Consider the following 23575-nt stretch of genomic DNA (forward strand, 5'->3'; position numbering starts at 1 on the left):
TGCAGAGGCAGAAAAGGATCTTGGAGTCATCATTGATGCCAAGATGAACGTGGGCCGGCAGTGTGGCGATGCAGTCAGGAAGGCCAGCTGCACCTTGTCATGCATCCACAGATGCATCTCAAGCAGGTTCAAGGAGGTGATTCTCCCCCTCTATGCAGCACTGGTCAGGCCGCAGCTGGAGTACTGCATCCAGTTCTGGGCACTGCACTTCAGGAGGGATGTGGACAACATGGAGAGGGTCCAGAGGAGGGCCACTCTCATGATCGGGGGCAGCAGGGCAGGCCCTACGAGGAGAGGCTACGGGGTCTGAACTTGTGGAGGCTGAACAGGAGAAGGCTGAGGGGGGATCTGGTGACCTGTTACAAACTAGTCAGAGGGGACCAGCAGGCATTGGGGGAGTCCCTGTTCCCCTGAGCACTGCCAGGAGTGACTAGGAATAATGGTCACAAGCTGGCAGAGGGTAAACTCAGATTAGACATCAGGAGGCGCTACTTCACTGTCAGGGCAGCTAGGATCTGGAACCAACTTCCAAGCAAAGTGATGCTGGCTCCTACCCTGGGGGTCTTTAAGACAAGGCTAGATGAACACCTTGCTGAGGTCATTTGACCGCAGTACTCTTTCCTGCCATGGCAGGGTGTTGGACTTGATCTGCTCAGGTCCCTTCCGACCCTACAAACTATGAAATATGTCAGGTAGCTGGTAGTTTGCTCTAATTTGGCTTTATGCCGCAGCTTTCTTAAAAGTTATCTTGGTGGTTGACACTGTCAGTTGCTTGGGAAATCTAGAGTCCTCCTCCCCATAACATCTTTGCAGTAAACAGCTGGCAAAAGATGTTCCTCACTCTGTGAATTTCCAGATGGTATTGCTAGGCACAGTGGAGCAGCTGCTTCTACCAATATGACCAAAATCATATGATAGGGTGCTGAGGGGGAAGATGAACAAGCAGACCCACAAAACCATGGAAAAAAGAACTTGTCAAACACCTCCAGCTGTTACTTGTGCTGTGCAAAGAAGTTGATATTATGGTACATATTGATTATGACATTTGGGCAATATTCAAACCCCCAGATGATTCTTTATTCTCCCCTGGGGACTTCAGAAACCATAGCAAAGCCTCTCGACTTTTTCCTCCCCTTAAAGTCAAAGTTTAATACTTACTGATGTTCAGGGAGTTATGCCCCCATTCCACAAGTCACTTGGATCCTTCTGAAAAAATTTCGGATTTGTATGCATCTCTTTCAGGAGGAGTAGCATTTCCAGAGCACGTGAAAGCATTTTCATTTTTCCATTTTAGATCAGCTGTTAGAGAATATTAATATTCATGGATCCAGGTGTTCAGGAGCTGCTGTTTACTCTGCTAATGTTCTCCCTTTTTATGATTGCTTCTGTATGCACTTGTATTTGGGCGTATCTTTCTTCAGGACACAATTGAAATGCTCTTAAAATTTCCAGTGTACCTGCTGGCCCCTTTGAAGAGAGTGGATTAGCTTTACCAACATGGTCATAGTTGAACTGGTAATAAAAAGTTCCTTTCTGAATTGTAGTAGAGTCTCAGTATTCTGTAGATTATCGTGTAGGTTTTCCGTGGTCTTCTGCTCACAAGAGCAAGCATGACAGAATATTGAGGTTTGAGATTTGTGGGGGAAAAAAACTGGTATAAAACATATATTTTGACGTGTTGTCATTTGGTCAACTGCAGTACCAATTTCACAGAAAAACTTGGTCATTTATTTTTCAGGCAAGGTTATTTTTGTAACAGATTTCAGTTCCCCTGCTGCCAGCTGTTTTGCCTGTAAAGCTGTTCAAAACATATTTTAAAAGTAGCAAATTGCCTGTCATGAAGGGGCGGGGGGTGAGCAGGCACGGAGCACCACCACCTACTGCCCCGTGGTGCCGCTGCTCTGCCTCTGGCCTCGTGCACCTCCAAGGAGCAGGGCCGGGGGAGTTGGGGGTTGCGGGGCATGAGGCCAGCGCTGCTAGCCTCACTCCCCTGCTCCATCCCACTGTCCCCCTCTGCCTCAAAGGAGCAAGGCGGCGGGGTGTGAGGCCAGTGCTACTGGACTTGCTCCCCCCCCCGCTCCAACCCCTCAGTCCCTGCTGGCATGGTGGCACTCTGCTGTGTGCACCTGTCTGTGCTGAGCAGTGATTGCCTACTGAGACAACCAGTCAGAATGCAAGTACAGCATTACAGAAGGACGGACAGACAGACAGACAAAGGTTTTTATTATATTAGAATATTAACTAAAGGGAAGGACTTTGAGTGAAGTGTTTGTGTAAACTCATCCCCCAAACTGTTAATATTTTTTGGTCAGATTTTAAAAAATAATGACCCCCGCACAGAAGTGAACCCTGAAAAACTTCAGCTCAGAAGGTAGAGAGAGAGAGGGGGAATGAAAGTATTGCTGGAGCCTTATCTTTCATTATGGCATGTTGTAAGTGTGATTTGTTCACTAAAGACCCTTTGGTGAAAGGTTTTGCCTTGACTGCATCATTGTGAATAGTTTAGAAGCAAAGTCCTTCCAATAACTAGAAGGTTAACTTGTCAGTGGTTCTGTTTGTTCCCTGGCCATTATTGTCACCTTTTGATCTTTACAAGAAGCAATGGGCATATCTAGCCATATGACCTGAAAACTGATGACTTGTGTTCTATGACTGACTTGACATGTCCACCTTGTTCTTTTATGTAGGACTTTTTGTCTGTTCATCATAAAGGCTAGGTCCAGTAAGAACATAAGACATGCCATACAGGGTCAGTCCAATGGTCTGTCTAGCCCATCTCTGACAGTGGCAGTGGTAGATGCTATAGAGGGAGTACATTGAACCAGGTATCTCCAGAATGATCTAGCCTCCTATTCAGTACTCTTCCAGGTATCCACCATTTACTGGGTTAAGGATGTCACAGGAAACCTCTCCAGCCATTCTGTTCAATAGTCATTAATAGATATAATAATAATAATAATAATAATAATAATATTGCATAAATTTATCCAATACCATTTTTAATCTGGCTATGCTGTCTGTCTTCACCCCATTCTGTGGCAGTAAATTCCACAAGTTAACTACATATTATGTAAAAAAGTACTTGCTCTTTAGTTTTAAGTGCCATCTACTAATTTCAGCAGGTGCTCCCTAGTTCTAAGGTTTTGGGACTTGATAAACAACAGTTCCCTGTTCACTTGTGTTGGAGCCAAGAGCCCCGGTGTCACGCTGGGGCCAAGTACGGACCGAACAGGTGGGATTAGCGGCGAGGAGTCAGAGTGGGCGGGACGCGTGCGGTTTCAAAACAAGGCTTTTATTCTGGTTCTTACTTACGCTACGAGATGGAGATGTAGCGTAGGTCAGTTCAGCTTGGTTACAATCAATCGAGAACGGTAACGAGAGACACGGAACGATGTACGATGAACGAGGCCGATCGGTAACGGTGATGTGAACGAGTAAACCGGAACGTAGACGAACGAGGTAATCGAAGACATGAAGCGAGTGGCCGAAAACGTGGAGCGAGTAAACTGGAACATAGACGAACGAGGTAATTGAAGACATGAAGCGAGTGGCCGAAAACGTGGAGCGAGTTAACCAGAACGTAGAATCAAGTAATCGGATCGAAGATGTGAAACAAGTAACTGAAAGAACGAGCAATCAATCGAGAAACCGAATAACCGAGACGAAGAAGAGCGCGGGGAGACCAATGGCTCTTTTGAACCAGGATCCTAGGCCTGAGACAGTCTCCACAGTAGCGGTCTCTGCTCAGGTCGGTTCCGCACTGGTCTGGTCTCCCACTGGTCTGGTCTCCCCCTGTGGGCGGAAACTTACTGGCCTTAAGTATGTTTTAGGTGGCCAATCGCACGGCTTCCCCTATGGAAGTTTCTAGTTCAATTACATCATGCTGGAACAGGACTGGGCATGCATCTGGTGTCAATTCAGATTACCTCATTTCAAATTTACATAGGGGTCAAGCATAGGACATGTTCCAGGCATGCGTACTGATCTCTTGGGGTTTTTCCGTTGACATGTCCATACATGTTAAGCTTACCCCAGTGTTAGCCAGCGCTTCTCATAGATTTTGGTTCTGACAACTTGATCCATACTGTTTATGATTGTATAGATCTCTGTCACATCTACCTGTCAGCCTTCTCCTTTCCAAACTGAAGAGTCCTAGCCGTTATAGTCTTTCCTGGTATGGTAATTTCTCCATGCCCCTGCTCATTTTTGTTAGCCCTCTGTGTACCTTTTCTAATTCTACAATGCCTTTTTTGTTATGTGGGAGCCAGAACAACGTATGGTATTCAAGATGTGGGTGCACCATGGATTTGTACAGTGGCATGATGATGCTCTCTGTCTTGTTTTTAGTTTCCTTCTTAATGATGCCCAATATTTTATTGGCTTTTTTGGTTGCCACTACACACTGAGCTGACATTTTAAAATAATTATCTACAGTGACTCTAAGGTCTCTTTCCTGAGCCATAATAGCTAGTTCAGAACCCATCATCATGTATGTATAGTTAAGATTATTTTTCCCCAGGTGTGTTACCTTGCAATTGTTGACATTTGAAGTGCATCTGCCTTTTTTTGCCCACTCAACTTGGGGAGATCTTTCTGCAGCATTTTTTTCTATCAGCTTGGACTTAACTATCTGGAATAATTTGGTATCATTTCAACTTAGAGATTTCACTGTGAACCTCCATTTCTAGGTCATTGATGAAAATGTTGAGCAAAATAGGGCCCAGCATAGATCCCTGAGGGACCCCTCTTTTGATCTACCTCCTTCCTGAAAGGTGACCATTTAACCCTGTACTTTGCTTCCAGTCTTTTAACTAGCTCTCAGTCCATAAAAGAACCTTCCCTCCAATCCCATGGCAATACAGTTTTTAAAACCTTTGTTGAGGGACCTTGTTAAATGCTTTTTGGAAATACAAATATATTATGTCAATGGGTTCTCCCTTGCCCACATTCTTGTACACACCATCAGAGAACTCCAGCAAGTTGGTGAGGCAGGATTCCCGTTTATAAAAAACATGTAGACTCTTTCCCAGCAGATCATATTTGTCTGTGTGACTGCTGAGTATATTCTTTATTATAGTTCTATCAACTTGCCAGAGATGGAAGGGAGACTCATTGGTCTGTAGTTCCCAGGATCGCCTCCGGAGCCCTATCAGAAGATGAGTATTGTGTTGGGAACCTGCCAGTAATGGTCCTAGATACTTATTAGTATTCAGTTTATCAATTTGTTTCAAAACTTCCTCTATTGTTACTTCAAAGCAGTCTAGTAGGATGTACGGAGTGGGCCAAATTCAATTTGGATTTGGCCTGAATTGAGAACAGCGATTTGATTCATTGATTTGGATCACTGTCTCCGATCCTATTTGGCTGAATCTGAATCTGAAGATTTGATTTGAAGAATCAGTGATTCAGCCATAGACACAGCTTTAAATGTTTTTTCTACATAGCTTGAGGTACTAGGAATGGCTCGTGAATGCTGTGATGCTGGGGTGGATGGAGCATCCCACAGGAGTGTGGGGGGAGCCCCCACATGCTTGGTGGCAAACCTGGAAGTGGACTGGAAGTACTTCCAGTCCACTTCCAGGTCTGCCACAAATCATGGAGAGGGCAGCCCTGCATCCCCCCTGTTCGCCGATTGGCTGTGGGGGGACCCCAGGTGCCCCCCCAGACCCAGGAGGCACCAGTCACCAGGGGAGGGGGGGTCCCCTCCATACTCCCCGGTGGACCTGGAAGTGGACCGGAAGTGGTTCTGGTCCATTTCTGAGTCTTTTGGGGAGCCCCCCACGCTCCTGTAAGATTCTCCATCTGCCTCACCATCACAGCGTTCACTAGCCACCTAGTACCTTGGGGTATGTAGGAAAAAAAATTAAAGCTGTGTCTATATCCAAATTGCCCAATCTTTCTGAATTTCTCCAAATCGATTTGGAGAGATTAAAGGGTCTCCTGATTCAATTCAGATTCAGAGATTTGGGCACAGAATCGTGACGAATCTCTGCTAAATCGAATCGGGGACCGAAGCTTTGCGCAGCCCTACAGTGTAGCTCTTCAGACCCATCTACTATGTCCAGCCTTTCTTGCTTTACATGCTCTCCAACTAGTCATCTTGCTCACTAAGTTTGGGAGAGTCCAATGTGAAAATGTAAGAATTAGCTTATTCATATCTCTTGGTCAAAATTAAAGTGGAGGGAATTAGTGTCGTGACAGAAACCCAAACGTAGGGACTTGAAGGAATTGTTCTTTCCCAAAACTTAAAATACAGGAGGATCTTTATTTTCGTGTAAACATAACTTTTCTGTAAAATTGGGTTCATGATTTGTTTCTTAGGTGAATCTCTCAACAATAAAAATGAGGAAACTTCTAATTTATATGTAATACATCACAATTTATGTTTAAACCAAGGGACATCAGAACTGGCAGGGTCTGGGATTGATGAGCATAACGGTTACTAGCCACCCACAGGAAGGATGGGATAGTTTTGATTCCCTCAGGTTAAATTGTTTGCATCTGTGGTCTTTAATTACACCTGCTGTTACCATAGTTTCTTACAGACCAAGGCCAAAGGGACCATTAGATCATCCTGTCTATTTTGCTGGAAATCATAGGCCATTAAATTTCACTAAGATACCCTATATTACATCCAAAGCCTTCGGATAGATTAAAGTGTTTCTGTTCTCTAGAGGCTATGCTTTGTACCACCGACACTGAACAGGAAGCACTTTATCACCTGTGTTGCCCCTTTCTTTCTCTTCCTCTCTTTAAGAATTATTATCACGCTTCAAATGCAGCAAGATGAAATCTTGGTGAACATTTTATTCTCTCAAGAGAGAGAAGGTTTATTGCACTATGGAAAAAAATATAGCATTAGCACTGAGATGGCCATGGTTATGAAAACTGCATTTTTATTCAGTTTTGGAAACAAAAAAACATTTAAACAGTTTGTTTTATGAAGCACCTCTGTTGTTCAGGCAGGAAAAGCATTATAGCATGGGGGAAATACCTGTATGTGTGTGTCCCTGAAGCATTTAGATGCCTTTGTTTACCTTCTAGGATAATGCGGGACCAGCCAGATGTAGTCCTGGGGGTGGCCCATACCGTTGTAAAAAGAATGTCTTCGTTTGTGAGGCAAATTGACTTTGCTCTGGATTGGATGGAAGTCGAAGCTGGACGAGCTGTTTACAGGTGAGATATAAGCAAAGTGGGTGTAATGATGTTCCTAGTACTTTTTTGTAGTATAATAGCCAGAACTCCACCTGACTCTCATTGCACAGAAAGCCAAGCACTACTTGTTCACATGAGCAAATGCATGGAAAATCTCAATCTTGGAAGGGCTAAGGTGGTGAGATTTTTGGAAACATTTGCTGAGCTTAAACCCCACTAACTCTTCATGTGGATTGTTCAATCACAGGCAGGGCGACAAGTCTGATTGTACGTACATTGTGCTGAATGGTCGACTTCGCTCTGTTATCAGGCTGGATGATGGGAAAAAACATCTGACTGGTGAATATGGGCGAGGAGACCTAATCGGAGTGGTAAGAATGAGCTTCAAATCTATTTTTCGGCTTTATTGAAAAATTATAGCTTCAAATGAAATAAAGTGGATAGCTTTTGTTCTGACAACTTAACTGGTCTTGGCTTATGAAAGTGTGCCCATCAGCTGCTCAAAAGTGAAGAATCTACTTTTGCTAGGAAGCTCTGTAGCAGGATAGTACACATGTAGAATGGTTAGGATTTTTTCTAGTTTGTTGCAATACTGTTGTTTTTGTGAGGAATTCAGCATGTGTGTGCATGGTTAAGTAACCTTTTCAAATTGGTGTAACAGTGGTGCTCAACACTTTTGGCCCACAGGCCAGTCTGTGGATTGGATCCAGCTGGTGAACCCAATCCATCCTATTGAGTGGGCACTGTGGGCCTGCATCTGGCTGTGTGGAGAGGGGTAGGGGTCTGGGGTGGCAGTATTAATTGTCACTGCTCCTCTGCCACCAAATTTCCCAACCCATGGGGAGCCCTGTGAGCCAGATGCCAAGGCTCCATGGGCTGGATTTGACCCATGGGCTGGGGCTGAGCACTCCTGGCATGTTGTATCAAACTAAGCATTGTCATTCTAAACAATAGGGTATACCTGTATCAGACTTCTCTCCTCCGATCCTCTCTGTTGCTTCCCCTTAGGACCTAGCATAATACCAGAATACAGCTCTGCATTGTGGCTGCAAAGGCAGTTTGCTTTTCTAGCTTCAAACAAGGAGAGCTCTGAAATGCTGAGGCTGCAACTCAAACCCTGTCCTGTTTTCTCTGGTTATTGAGGGCTAACAGATCTACCTATAAATAGATGTACTATGCTGACATACCTTTGGGAAGAGTACTAAGTGTGAACTCTTTTGAGAGACAGCATGATCAAAAGATATTACAGCATATTATTTTGTGCTAGTTACAAGACTTAATTGCAACAAAGGGAACATGAAAACAAACATCTTAATGAAAATTACCCAGTCAGTGCAGGTGCTTTGTAGCTCTTATTACAAAAACAAGCTAAAAATGCATCTATTTAAGCTCATTCTATTCTAGATATACAGGTTTCCCTCACATTGTTGTACATGCGTTCCTAGAAAATGGCACAAAGTTGCATAAAGTCCTGGAAAATAACTCAAAGTTGCATAAAGGGAACCCACTTTACAATGTAACAAATAGGGATCCATTCCAAGACCTCAACTGTACTGACCCCCAGACCCATTTCTACCACTTTTACAAGACAATTTTGGTTTACTCGCCAACAGCAGACAGTACACACAAGCACAGGGTGGTGGTGAATGTTACCATAACGGGGATGGCAACTACAGAAACGTGTGTCGCACACAATGAGCAAGGAGCACAGATCCACACAGGAGACTATATTTTGGTGCATGTCTCTCCCACAATGCACCGCATAAAGCAGCTGACTCTGGGCTTCCACCACACTGATCACATAAGAGTGAATTTACCTTGCTTATAATGAATTCTTGGTATAAAAAGGGTCATTGCATAAGAGTGAATTCACACTTACAGAACCTGCATAAAGTGAGAGAAACCTGTATATGGCTCAGAGGCACAGATTCTACAAATTGCCCGGTGTTTCTGAGGAGCATAGAAAAAAGACTTTGCATTATAAGGGTTTGTGACCATGTCCATCCAGTCAGATGGGTGGAGAATTGGCTTATGGGATGCACCCAGAGGGTGGTGGTAGATGGGTCATTTTCAGCCTGGAAAAATGTGGGTAGTGGAGTTCCCAAAGGTTTGGTCCTTGGACCAGTGCTGTTCAATATCTTCATCAGTGACTTGGATGAGGGCATGAAAAGCACTCCGTCCAAATTCACAGACGACACCAAATGATGGGGCAAAGTAAACACATTGGAGAGCAGGGAGCAGGTTTGGGTGGATTTGGACAGACTGGGAAAGTGAGCAGAACAGAATAGGATGCAGTTTAACAAAGATAAGTGCAAAGTGCTCTACCTAGGGAAAAAGAATCACCAACACACCTACAGGCTGGGAGGTGACTTCCTAAGCAGCACAGCAGCAGAAGGGGATCTCAGAGTCATAGTCAACTCCAAAACAAACATGAGTCGTCAATGTGACAAAGTGATAAATAAAGCCAACCGCACTCTTTCATGCATTAAAAGGTGCATCACAAACAGGTCCAGGGAGGTGATACTTCCCCTCTATGCGACATTGGTAAAACCACAGCTGGAGTACTGCATCCAGTTCTGGGCACCACACTTCAAGAGGGATGTAGATAACTTTGAGAGGATTCAGAGGAGGGTTACTTGTATGGTTAAGGGCCTGCAGGTAAGATCCTATGAGGAGAGATTGAGGGCAAAAGAAGGCTGAGAAGGGATCTTGTGGCCATCTACAAATTCATTGGCGGGGGGTAGGAGGCGGGGCGGGGGGCAGCAAGGAATGGGAAATACTCTGTTTACCAGGGTGCCCCTTGGGGTTACTAGGAACAATGGCCATAAACTGACAGAGCAGATTTAGATTAGACATTAGGAAAAATGTCTTTACAGTAAGGGTTGCCAAAATTGGAATGGGCTTCCAAGGGAGGTGGTGCTCTCCCTTACCTTGGAGGTCTTTAAAAGGAGACTAGACAAGTACCTAGCTGGGATCATCTGACCCCAGCGCTCTTTCCTGCCCAGGGCAGGGGGGTTGGACTCAATCTACTGAGGTCCCTTCCGACTCTAACGCCTATGAAATCTATCTCTGAAATCTGTGTTATCACGTTCCCCTTTCCTCTGTCCTCTGTCTTCTACATCTGCAGTAGACACTTGAATGGCTTGTTATTGGGACAGTGGGACAGCACCAGTAGAAGCACAAATAGTGCAAAGTAACTGGTTGCGATTTTTCCCTGTGTCTGCACTTGTACTATCGTTGTTGGGCCTGTTGCACTTACCTGTGGGATCCTCAGAGAGAAGTTGGCTTAGCCCACTGAAACATTACATCTTCTGGGATATGTGAAAACCATCACAGCAGAAGCCAGGCTTTGATTATTCTCCACGTAACTACCATTTCCTAGATTTTGTCTTTATGTGGAAGCCAAGATGAATCTTCACCTTTTGCACATAGCTCAGCATAAAAAGCTCTTTACTGGAGACTTTGAGAAGCTGCCATGGGACATCTGAGGCAGCTACCATGGGGTGGTGGATCTATGCAATATGTATGAACTCCCAAAGACTGAGAAAAGTTGATCAAAATCTTGTTACATTCTAACCTTAGGAGCAGTTGCCTCCAGGCCAGGGGTGGGAATTATTTGGGCCCACGGGCCACATAGGGAGTTGTGTTGAGGTGTTGCGGGTTTGGTCAGCACCCCCACATCCCCACACCCCGCCCTGTGCAACAACTCGCCAAAACTCCCTATGTAGGATGGGGCTGTGGGCAGACTGGCAGCAGTGTTCAGGAATGGGAGGCCAAGATCATGGGATGGGGTCATGAGGTAGTGACAGCGCAAGGTTAGGGCCTAAGGCAAAGCTGCAATCTGCTGCTCGCACACCCCTGCGCTGGGTGTGGGTTCCACGGGCAGAGGTGTGCAGGGAACAGATCGTGGCTCTGCCCCAGCCCAGCCCTGCACTGTCACAGCCCCAAGATCCCAGGGTCTCCATGGAGACCGGCCAGGAGCCACATGGACAGGGCTTTCTGATCGTGTCCACCTGGCAGAGCGCTCTGCCCGAATAGCTCCCAGCCGGACTCCGTGGAGATCATGGTATCTTGGGGCAGTGACGATGCAGGGCTGAGGCACAGCCCTGGTTCAGCGGGCAGAGACATGCACTGAGCACATTGTGGCTTTGCCCTCGCCCTGTGTTGTCACCACCCCAAGATCCCGGGGTTTCCCCACCCCTGCCTGCCCACCCTGCTCCCTAACACAGCTCCTCACTGGCCCACAGCTCCATCTCAACTGTCTGGCCAAATGCCCTGCCTGCATGTGTCTTGCCCCTGGCAGTGGGTGCAGGGCAGTGGGTGCTTGGGCAGAAGGTCTGGGTCTGGCAGCAGTGACAGCTGGAAGGAGCTTTCGTCACTGCCAGGGCTGCTGGAAAATGGAGTCTGGACAAGGCAGCACCAAGGGCCTCATTGTGGGCCAGGCAAAATTGCTCTGCAGCCTGGATCTGGCCCACAAGACCTATTTTGCTTACCTCTGCTCCAGGCAGTACTTGAGGGTGACTTAATTGGAGAACAGTGCACTTTTGACTGAAGGAACTACATTGAAGAAGACATTTCACATCCCAGTGTGTTAGTGTTTTGATTCAAGTTCTCTTTCTGTTGAGAAGGCTGTCATATCAACCCCCAAGCCCCTCCCTTAGAAGGCTGTAATAAAGCATATGCTTATCTTCCTCTTCATCTTGGACATGGTAAAAACCTCATAGCTCAGAAACAATCAAGATTGAGGTCCTTGACTGATTGTACTGGCACAAGGTCTTTGATCTCATGAATAAGTCTTCATCAGATGCAACAGGTGCTACAAAATTAGGAACAGGTTAAATGTATTTTCCTCTTCCTTCCAGCACTTGTGGTCTGGAGGGCTGAACATCAAGCTTGTGGCATATGCAGTGCTCCCAAGGTAAAAAACGGAGTTGATTTCCAGCTTCTTGAAAATAGAGTGAAAAGGGAATGGATACCTTACACCTTGGAAGTGTTCTTCCCATACATTGAACAGGACCAGTTTTGGCATAATATTTCACACTGGCTCAATTATTTGCTTGTCTTGTTAGAAGGGAAGGGAGGTGATTGTAGTGGATGATCCTGCATGTATTTATTGTAATAGTGCCAAGATTTCCAAGCGCCTAGGCATAGCTAAAGACGCATTTTTATCCAAATTGCAAGTCATTTTTCTGGATCCATTTTGTGCCATGAATCATTCAAGGACTTTTGGGACTTTGTGGATGTCATCGACTTCTTTCTGCCCACACTTTTCAGAAGCCACTGACTCATGTTGCCATTTGTTGAATGAGGCTTGATGCTCTGACCATCTTTATAAATCTTCCCCCAGCTTTTTCGATGGAGCACCAAGCATATTGCAACAATTCATTGCAAAGGGCATCCGTAAAAGTTCATTTTTCCTTTATAAAAGGCTTACTTCATAAAAGGCTTTATAAGAGCCATGTAATCCTTGAAAAAAGTGATTACAATCTTGGTTCGGAAAATGAAAGAATTGAAGAATCAAGCAAAAAGAATGGTAAACCAAGAGTCTGAGATGCCCAAGAGCAGACTGACTTGGGTAGTTAAAACAAAGGGGAAAATATGGGATTCTGGAGCACAGGCATTGGTTAAAATGTGGATTATTACAATTTACATATTTGTGTTTAGTGACTTTTTATTCATATGAATGCAGAAAAAAATGTTTTACCATTCAAACTCATTGGAGATGGACAAGCATTACTATTCCCATTTTAATGGGGTAATTTTGAAACTGGGAGGTGGGGGGCGCGGCTTATCCAGTTTATTAGTTAGCATAGGTGTTGGCTCACAGCTCACTACTCTAGCCGTTAGATCAAGTTCATAGCTACTCACAGGGCCTTGTTACACCTTAGACTGTAAGTCATACAAATGTTGATCAGCATAGTGCTAGCTTGGAGTTTGGAGCAGTTACACCTTCTACTCTAGAAACCTTCTTTGACTGTCCCGCCTCTGCACAGCTATGACTTGCAACTAGAGCAGCGGTTCCCAACCTTTTTCATACTGCAGACCTGCAAACTCACTAAAATTTTGGCAGATTGGGTATAGAAACAGTCTAATTTACATATTTAAATTTGTACCTGGGTGTGGGTTGGGGCACTGCAGCCTTGGGTACCAGGTGACCCTGCAGGGGAGGGGGCTATGCAGGTGGTGGCCCTGGGGGACCCAGCTGGGGCTGCTTGGGAAAAAGGGGCTGTACTGCCTTCCCTAGGAGCAAGCAGCAGGGCTACCTCCCTGACCTGGGCATTTCTCTGCCCACATCCCCCCTGCTCCCAGCAGCACAGAGGCAGATTAAGGTGTACTGGGGCCCTGGGCAAACACGAAATTACAGTGCCCCCGTTGCACTGACCTGCAAGTGCCTAGCTGTGTCTGTGCAGCTGCACACGTACATGGGGCTGGGCCAGGTCAGGCTGGGAGTGCTCCATTGTGCTTCTGTGGGTGGGTGGTGGTGCCGGGAGAGGTGAACTATGGCAGGCTAAGGTGAATTTTGGGGGGCTGTGCCCCCTAAGACCCTCCCTGCAGAGGCACAGCCTGGTGTGGCAGTCCCAATCCGGCTCCCCCCACCCCAGGCATGGCACTACATAGCACTCCCATCTGGCACAGCCCAGCCCCAGCTTGTCTCATTGAGGGAGGGGTCCTGCTCCTGGCTGCAGGGAAACAAATGTGAAAGCTGGGGTTTTAAACTTGGTGCCATTTTTGTCTCCCTGCTGGGAGACAAAAATGCGCCAAGTTTAAAACCCTCTTTCTCTCTCCTGCTGATGAGGATCTTGGGGCTGGGGCCATGAATTGGTAGGGGTCCCTAGACTCCTGCCTAGCTGGCCCGTGCATTAATCTCCCTATGCAGGTATGGGTGGGGTTGGAGGGTCCTGCCCCGCCTGGTGCAGGCCCCAGTACCTACTGCATGGGCAGCGCCTTGCCAGGCACAGCCATGGCAGCAGGAGCAGAACAGGGCGCACAGAGCCAGCTGCCTCGCTCCTGGGCCTGCCCCACCACCCAGCTTTAACTCTGCACTGACTGCTGGCAGTGGAAGCTGCTCGCCTGGGCAGACAGATGGGGGTCCAAGTAGGGGGCTCATGCCACGACCCAGCAGCCACCCCTTCTCGGCCTGGTGGTTTGGAACATCTGAACTAGAGGGCTCGTGAACAGGGAGGTCTCTTCCACCTCTACTTCTCTGTGCTTCGCCTGTCTCACTGGCTGCGCGGGGAGAGTTGGCGGGGTCCCTCAAGTGAGGCTGAGGGACTCAGTGGAGGCCTGCACAGGAAGGTCACTGCCTGTCTGGCATCTGCCTCTGACGGCAGAGCTGTGCTGCCAAGAGCCTGCAAACAGGGAGGCTTAGGATCTGGCTGCCCTGGGGAGATGAGGGGGAAGCTGGGGGAGGATTGCAGGATTGGGTCCCAGCAAAGCAAGCTTGGGTGGAGGGGTGATGATCAGAGCTACCTGGATACCCACTCTATGCCTAGTGCCTAGCAGGTCCCATTGCCCAGCTCCCATGTAAAATTCAAACTGCAGAGAACAAGGGGGAAAGGGGAGATAGTGCCCAGTGCTGGGACTTGGATTTCCCCCTGCCTTCCCAGCCCTCTCTCTTCCCTGATCCCAGCCCAGCCTGAGCTTTGGTGTTACCCTGTCTGCAGACACTCCCGACAAGCCTGCTCCCTCTGCCTCTGCCCAGGCTCTCTGGCTTGCTCAGTGCCTTTATAAGGGGATACATCTTCATTTGCCTGCAGCCAAACAACACTGGGTCCACAGGCACATAGCATCAGGCCCCACGCACTGGCTCCTGCACCATCTGAGCTTCCTTCCTAATCTGTAGAGATCAGCACACCAGATGGGCTGCCCAGCACTGGTGCTCAGCTACCTCTCCATCCCAGAGACAACTGTGATCAGCTTCCAGTCACAGCATTCAGCTGTTTACATGATTCTTAGGGGTGGGAGGTTCCTCCCTGGGACCACTTCCCTGCGCTAAGGATGCTCGTTTGTTTGGAACTGACCTGGACTTGTCATAGCTCAAACGGAGTTCTGAGATTAATTTAAAGGCCGGTCACCTTGGGAGTGGGGAAAGAAAGTGGCAGCAAAACGATGCCTTGTTTATTTCTCCCTTTCCCAGCTCTCTTTCCCTTGCCCTTCATCAGAATTACACTTGCTACTTCCAGCGCAGAATGAAAAAACCCCATCAGATGGGAAATACTGTTAGCGTTAGCAACCAGGGGTGTGAGAACCCATGGAACAGGAGGGTCTGGGAGGTCTCATGCCAAAGCATCCTGGGATGCTGAAGGACTTTAGTTTGGGTGGCAGAGCTGTGGGGAATGATGGCACCTTAATGGAACAGAAGCAAGGTTATATGGATGAGCAATAATCTTGCCCTGGAGTGGTTTACCTTTAAGGCAAATAATGAGTGCTTTAACCCAATGTGCAGCCAATTCAGGGGTTAAGAGCTCTAGAAGCCACCTAAAATTACCATATAACAAGGCCCTCATTCTGTCAATGCAGCTCAAACTGGTACCTGCTCTTGAGCTGTGTTTATTCAGTGGTCTGTGAAAAGATCAGAGGCTGTTAAGGTGTCAAGCTTTTGCCGCTACTTAAATTGTTATAGTAGTGTTATATGTTAACCAAGCAAGTCATGTAAAGAAAACACATATCCAGATCATTGGAGTTCTCTGCAGAGCAGTGCTGGCTGTCCAATGGAAGGACACTTCTTTTATTAATGTTACCTCCCTGTGTCAGATGTTGAAACCAGTCTCCTAAAAATTGCATGGCCTAATAAATCTGTTTAAAGAAAGACTGATGATAATGATTTAACTCATTTTAAAGAGTGATCTCATAATTGGTTTATTTTGTACTATTTGCCCAAGAAGGTGCTCTCTAATGAATAGTTCAGTCTCTTTTGTTGTTGTTCCACATCTATCTATCTATCGATCTATCTATCTATAGCTATATCTATATATAATACACACACACACACACACACACTTTTTAAGTAAAATATGCAGCAAAATGTGTGCACACATGCATTTCTGCAACAGTACTTCCATTAAGCACGAGGCTTGAGAGCAAGTGATAAGTTATGGTAAAGAGGATGTTAAATTAGCAAATGCTGCAATGAGGCTGATCTACTGTGCATTGAATTTCATTTTCCACTCTAGAAGATATGGATATTGTATCATATTTTAAATCTTGTTACATTTAGAAATGCAGTTATCTCACAAATATTAGCTTGGAAAGATTAAAAAATGTTCAAGCCCAGTGATAAGAATCATTCTGAAATGGATTGTAGTTTCCCTGGCAAATGTAGATATAACATTCCTTTTGAGATGTTTTTAAATAAATATTATAAGCCTTTAATTGTTGTGAGGTCCCTGAAGGAAATATGAAGATCAGGTGTTTATTCTTCAAGCTTTTGTTCTTTAACAGTATAAACATTGACACAAGCTTGTTTCCTTTGATAAAAATCACAAAAGCAGGTAAGTGTTGAAATGTGTGCCTGACAATAGCTTTTGCTTGATGTTTGGAGAGCAAATATTGTTTTGCTAGTTAGGACCTGGGGGTAAGTGGCATGCTATGTATCAATTAATTAGTAATTTTACAATTAAATTCATGACATCCTTGCCCCTGTTTTTTTTCTTCCTTCCTTAAATTTCAAGGTACTGAAAAACTCACATAGTTATGTAAAAATTAATAAAATTCCTGTCAGTGGAGAGTTCATACTTATGAATATGACATATCATAGGAAAGTGGGACTGGAAAGGACTAAGAAAGTCATCTCCTCTGACCCCTGCTCAGAGGTGAAGTGGTTGATGCCCAAAATGTGGCTAGGGATTTGAGCAAGGTGCTGGAACAATATGGTCATATTCTTTTCCCTGTTCTGTGTCTAATTTTCCATGTAATACAATAGGCTAATCACAATTAGCATAACACTTATGGTGAATATGATTATTCCATTTTGAAAGTAGGGGATGGGGTTTAGGCAGATTTCAATAATTTGTTGAAGTTTGCCAGCTGAGTTAGCATCAGCACTAGGACTAGAATCCAGGTCCTGATTGCCAGGCCTGATTGTAACTGAGGGAGTACTGAGTTGTGGTAATTTAAGTCAATTTGTTTTTCTGAGCATCAGTCTCCTAAGCTGTCAACTGGGGATTTGCTTACCTGTTGCTGTGAAGAGTAGAAATGCTATATATTCCAGTTTTTATGTACAATAAATATATTTTTCTCTAATGTATATAGACGAGCAAAATCCAGATACAGTCTGTGGCTACCAGGAGAGTCACTCCAGCCTCATTTCAGTAGCATAATGTGGGGTGGGCAAGCACCAGTGGTGGCCTACCTGGGGAGCCTATGCTGTCAGCAGTAGCAGCTCCATGTTGCTGCTGCTGTTGCAGTAGCACCCGGTGCAGGGATACTGCACTTCTGGTGCAGCAGCAACTTGGGTGGGCAGACCATGTCACAGCAGCAGTGGCCAGGGACTTTGAATCCCAGGACCAGATAAGTTTCCCACTCTCCCTCTTCCACCAGCTTCTAGCACTCGGCAGTGCTCCTCCCCAGCAGCCCAGAGTGCTATCACTGCTAGTTATGACTGCCTGGTTTGGTGGTATAGGCATATAGCATTTAGTTCTTAGAGATCTGATTTTAATCCAGAGTCTGGCAGTGATTTGTTGTGGGTATGTGAATGGGTCACTTAACTTTTGTGAATGTCATTTGTAAAATTGGATCCCATTAAAAGGCTGTTTGTAAAGTGCAGTGGAATAAGGCCTCTTGATGGCAGAGGTTGATAGTAGAAGCCTGGAACCTTTTGGCTTCCAAACTGTAATTTTAATCTAGTAAACTATGATGGTTTATGACTAGTGGCTACTAGGAGTGTGTGAAGTAGGCCCTATTTGATTTGGATTCGAATTTGGCCCGAATCGGGAGAGTGATTCGATTAATTGATTCGGATCACTGTCCCTGATTCAGTTCGATTGAATCCGAATCTGAAGATTTGGTGCTGATTCAGAGAATCAGCGGTTTGGACATAGACATAGCTTTAAATGTTTTTGCTTGTGAATGCTGCAATGCTGGGGTGCATGGAGAGTCCCGCAGGAGTGCGGGGGGGCCCCTGCACGTGCTTGGCAACAAACCTGGAAGTGGACCGGAAGTACTTCCTGTCCTGCATCCCTCTAGCTTGGCAATCGGCCTCAGGGGGACCCCGGGTACCCCCCCCAGACCCAGGAGGCATCAGTCACCAATCCAGGGGTGGCACGGGGCAGGGGCCTTTGCGTGCTCCCCTGTGGACCTGGAAGTGCTTCTGGTCCACTTCTGAGTCTGCTGCCAAGAGTGCTTGGGAGCCCCCCACACTTCTGTGGGACACTGCATCTGCCCCAACATCACAGCATTCATGAGCCACCTGCTACCTAGAGGTATGTAGAAAAAACCTTTAAAGCTGTCTATGTCCAAATCTCCAAATCTTTCCGAATCGATTCAGAGGGTTCCAGTTCAATTCGGAGAGATTAAGGGGTCCTCTGATTTAATTTGGATTTGAAGATTTGGCTACCGAATTGGGCCAAATCTCTGCTGAATTGAATCGGGGACTGAAGCTTCACGCAGTGCTAGCAGCTACTGCTTTCCCATCCATCTCCTTCAGCTCTTTTAAATTCAGAAGTAAGTTTGTAAGAAAAGTGACTTTCTTTTTAAACAATCATCATGATCTGAGGAAGTATTGATACAGTTGGTTGTTTTGACAGAACTGTATCAATTTCAATAAAGTTGAACATAACTTGTTAAAAAAAACAAATAACTTCTGTAATAAACATTTTGCCCAATTCTAGTTTTTTTTACAGAGGAGACAGACAGAGGGTCCTTGAAGCAGGAAGAGGATGAGAAAGAAGTGTGGCCTCCCCACTGTGAAAGTGCTTTGAAGCCAGAGAGTAGTGGAACACAGGACTTGAGAGATCCAGCAGAGAGACATGGGGACAGAGAGAGTTGGAGCAGGCTGCAAAAAGAGGGAGAGACTAGTTGAAAAACATACCTGTGAGAATTCCAAATCATGGTGGATTTTTTCAGTGTGAGTCTGAATATTCAAACTGCAGGGTTTCTCTCTAATTGAAATCTCTTCAGTCAGAACAGCATACTCCATTATTCCTAGATCTGTTATTGAGATCTTCCTCAAGTTATTGGTGCACTATATTAGAAGTGATGCTCTTTATGCATGTGGATACCACAGTCTTAAATTCCTTTTAAATAACCTAGATGAATACATTCAAGAATTTTTCAGCACCTCAAAGAATCTCTTTTTTTCTCTCTTTGGTTTGCTAGATATTTTTTTGGAATGGTTTTTTTCAGATTAGCAATATGGAGCTTGCCTACCATTTACCTCCTATTACACAGCAACACAAAAATAGGAGTGAAACTTAAAAACACTTTATGATCAGTTTACCCTTTCAACCGTAAGCCCTGTTCTCTTCCATTACCACCCATGCTAATGCATATGGTCTCTTTGATGTTGTTCTTGAAAATGCAGGCTCAGTTCTCCTCAAGGAAGTGAAAGACAGCTCCCATTGACTTTGTTAGTTGTCATGTCAAGCTCAGAGTCTTGACTTAAAAAGATTTGGCTGCTTCTTTATCTGTAACAGAAGAGCTGGACTTTTCTGGTCACTGGGGTAAATTGGCAGGCAGAGAATTGGAGGGGGGTTGTCAAAAGAAATTTCAAAAGCACATGGTGTACTGCATTCCACCATTAATACTGTCCCCACAAATGGCATTTATTTGGTGTCTGACCAGTGGCTTATTCCACGTGTTCATTGCTTTCAACAATGTTGCCTGCCTTCCCCCCACCCCTCTCTCTCGTCCACGTCCCACCTTCTTCCTTTGACCCCTTGTGTGGTGCAAACAAGCTAATATCTTGGTTCCTTTTAAAACCTATTGCACAAAAAGTGCTTTTCTGTACTTAATCAGCTTAGCCCACTTACTACTTCACGCACAAATGAGCTGAAGAAGTATTTGACAGCAGCTAATTTTTACCCTGGAATAGCATGTTCTCCAGTGTCCTTCATTACCTTTGGCATTGCACTAGTTTGGTCAGATTAGGTATACATTACAAGTTGTACACTTGTAAACTAGTATCTTTTAAAGCTAGCTTCATGCCCCACCATAATCCACTCAAGATGTGAAAATCCAATTTTTTTTTTTTTTTACCTGTTTGCTTCAGCCATTTTGTCTCATGTTTAAATCACTCTGCTGCTTGTATTGGCTTTCAAGGTCTCACAATGTGTAGCATGTGTCTATATGTCTCATATTATCTACCTCCTTTAGTGCCCCACTCCCTTCGTCTCCCTGTTCCATCAACAGAGGCCAGCATCAATTTCCTTTCCCTTGTACTTTCACTAGTATCCATGCTGTCTTTCATACTGCTCGTTGTGTTTAGTCCACCCTTTATCTGTAAATCTCTGTAAATCCATCCCCAAACTACCCCCAAATAGCTCCTAAATCTTATTCTGCTGACCTGCTTAGAAGTAAGGGTAAGAGAAAGATAAGATCATTCATTTTCCATAAAAAGGAAGTGTGTGTGCCTTGCTGCATTACTGTGGAGTCTTTCTCACATCCTTATCCTTTCTAGCCTTTATAGCCAAGTCTGCAACTCTTTTTAGCTCTTTGTGACAGTCCTTTGTTTCAACAGAAGTAGATTGGACTGTTTTGTATGACATCTAGGACATTTTGGAACACTGATGTACTATAGGTAGATTGTGTAAGAAGATATGGGAGCAAACTGAGTGGTAGGAACCTGGACTGTGGGTCGCTTTATTTATCCAGTGTTACAGTGTATGGTTTAGAGGGAGCTGTCTGACATCTGCAGCTGAAATAACGTTTTATTGCAAGGCACCTTTGCTAAGCACTGAACCAATTGGTCTGTAATAGTGGGCGGTGTTATATATCTGCTAAAGGGAAGAATACAAGTTCCAGCACCCTCTCCTTCGTATTTTATCTTCTCTTTAGCTAGGCTTGATGCTACTTTCATTAATCATGCTTCTGTAAGTGTAAAGTTGCCTGTCCACGCTTTTTGACTGGAGGTCCAGGGAAGGAGACTTGAATTAATGAATTAAGAAAAACCCAAGAAGCTATAGCCAAATGTTGCCATTACAACTAGTCCCATCATTTCTTTGTCTTGTTATCCACTCACTTTGCTTTATATCCAGTAGGTGGTAGTAGTGTGGCTTAAATTAGATCTGTCTTGCTTGAACAAACCGTGTTATTTTTTTTTTTTATAAGCCAGTAAGTGGAAGAGAATGTCATGGGAGAGCGAAAGACATCATGAGAGAGAGAGAATGTGGAGAGAACAGAATATATTGATAGAAAGGAACAAGAGGTAGAAAGCAAAATGCTTAACGAGCTGGAAGGATTGGTGTGCAAGTACAAACACTGTTTAGCTGACCTTGCGTCAGTTATTCAGCCGCTGTAATTCAATAAAGTTGTTAGTGCTCAAGTTAAATTGATCTGATCTACTGGATGAAAAATACAAGATTGATGCTGCATCATGCCATGTAGGCTTACTTTGCGTGGGTATAAAATGTATATTTAAAAACTCACATGAAAATAAATGATTGACCTACATACAAGCTACTTCTCAAAATCCATTTTTCCTTCTGTTTATGTTGGCTGTGATTTAGTGAATCACTTAGGTATGTGCTTAAAGCTAAGTACTGGAGTAGTTATATTTACTTCAGTGGTCTCTTCACATTCTTTAAGTAAATATGTCAGTGCTTTGCTGGATGGGGTCATTATTATAACAACAAAGAATTCAAAGGAATCAGGCCAAATTTTAGAAAAGCCATTTTCTAGCTTTTACTTTAGAAATGGGTTACTTGGAGTAGTAGAAGAATCAGGAATGGATACCTTTTGACTTCTATTTTTACATTTCTGTAAATGGAGCCCAGCTCATCTTCTCATTTCTTAAAAAGAATGCAGTAAAAAATATTTTCTTCTGAGTAAAGAGCGTGTGTGCCAACTTTGAGCATGAAATACCGTTTTATGCTTTTATCTATGTGACAGTTAGCTGCAAAAAGAGAGGGAGAATCTACTGTTATGTCGCCTTTTTGCTGTTTTATGTTGCAGATCTGAATAGAGGCTTCTTTTATGCCTGCTAAGTACATACAATTCAATGAAACAAAAAAAATAAATGATGGCTTTTTTAAAAGTCAGCTTCTATCTTAAATCCAACATTCAGTTCCCTGTTTTAAATCTCACTTTTCCTGAAAGATTCAGTAGCCATCTGCAGAGCAAGTAGATTCATGATATCACATGTAACAAAGAGGGAAGAAACAAGATTTATTTTGGTCAGACTGTAGAATTTGTTTTATAAATGTTTTAATACAATCATTTGACAAATGACTTGGAGAAAAGGTTTTATTGATGATAGAATTCATATTTAAATATACTCTCTCAAAGGGTGTGAAGTTGAATTGCAGATTGCCGATATTGCTGGGAGAAGCAGGGGACAATCAGTATGATATACCGGGCACGAAATAAGACCATTCTATTTTTGTTGCAGAAGGGGAACTCATATCTGTATACAATCATGAGTCAAAGCAAGCCCAATTTTCCCTCTTTTTTTGTAGGTAAATCTTCACAATAATTTATTAAGCTACAGACTTACCACTAAGTTGTACTACTTGGCATCTGAATAAGAGTACAAAGGTTAAGTTGTAACAAACTGTGCTGCATAATAAAATATCTATGCACTTTTATATGCTCACTTTTCCTTATAGCTGGTGATTATTTACACTCCTTTGTATTAGCTGAACTAAAATTTGTATTATCCTACTAATAAAAACTTAAGTATGAGGAAGCTACATCTGTGTCTTTTGGATTAATTGTATACTTTTGAGACAGAAACATTACTTGGATCTTTGTAGTTTTTAATCCCATGCAAATACAGTGTCTGGCTAAGTACATATGTGCTATCTTTAGAAATAGGTTGATCAAAATAGGGCATACTTTAAGTTTTTTTTTAATGCAGTTGTTTTGTTTCTATTAAAAAGGAAAACTTTATGACCTAGGAAATTACATGCAGAAAAGTAAGTTAAAGCCACACAGCTTAGGAGACGCATTAGTGTACAATAGTCTGAAACAGAAATGTTAAGAGTTAAAGTGCAGCCTTTAATGTTCCCTTTTAGGTAAGTACAATATTGATGCATGCATTTGATTATGAGATCATGTACTGATTTGCAAATAATGCATGGTATTCAAAACACATCACTATTTTAGATACTATGGTATACGAAGCGTGCTCGACTTCCAGCCTGAAGGCCAAATATGGCCTGCAAAGCCATTGTATCTGGCTTGCAGGGCTCCGGATGGGTAAGGAAATATGTCTGTGGGTATTGGTGGCGATTAGTATGGCCACCCTCCCCCCTACCAAATTTCC

General features: G+C 44.3%; 1 protein-coding gene across 1 annotated transcript in view; it reads left to right on the forward strand.

Moving 5' to 3' along the window:
* PNPLA7 (patatin like phospholipase domain containing 7) overlaps positions 1 to 23575 on the forward strand; it is a 318179-nt gene that overhangs the window by 112099 nt on the left and 182505 nt on the right. Inside the window, exons 18-19 of the mRNA XM_019510411.1 lie at positions 7045 to 7176; positions 7403 to 7526. Coding sequence (XP_019365956.1) covers positions 7045 to 7176; positions 7403 to 7526 — 256 coding nt within the window. The remainder of the gene's footprint in view (positions 1 to 7044; positions 7177 to 7402; positions 7527 to 23575) is intronic.

Source organism: Gavialis gangeticus, unplaced genomic scaffold (genome assembly GCF_001723915.1).
Source record: "Gavialis gangeticus isolate Ggan-Ray unplaced genomic scaffold, GavGan_comp1, whole genome shotgun sequence".
NCBI lineage: Eukaryota > Metazoa > Chordata > Crocodylia > Gavialidae > Gavialis > Gavialis gangeticus.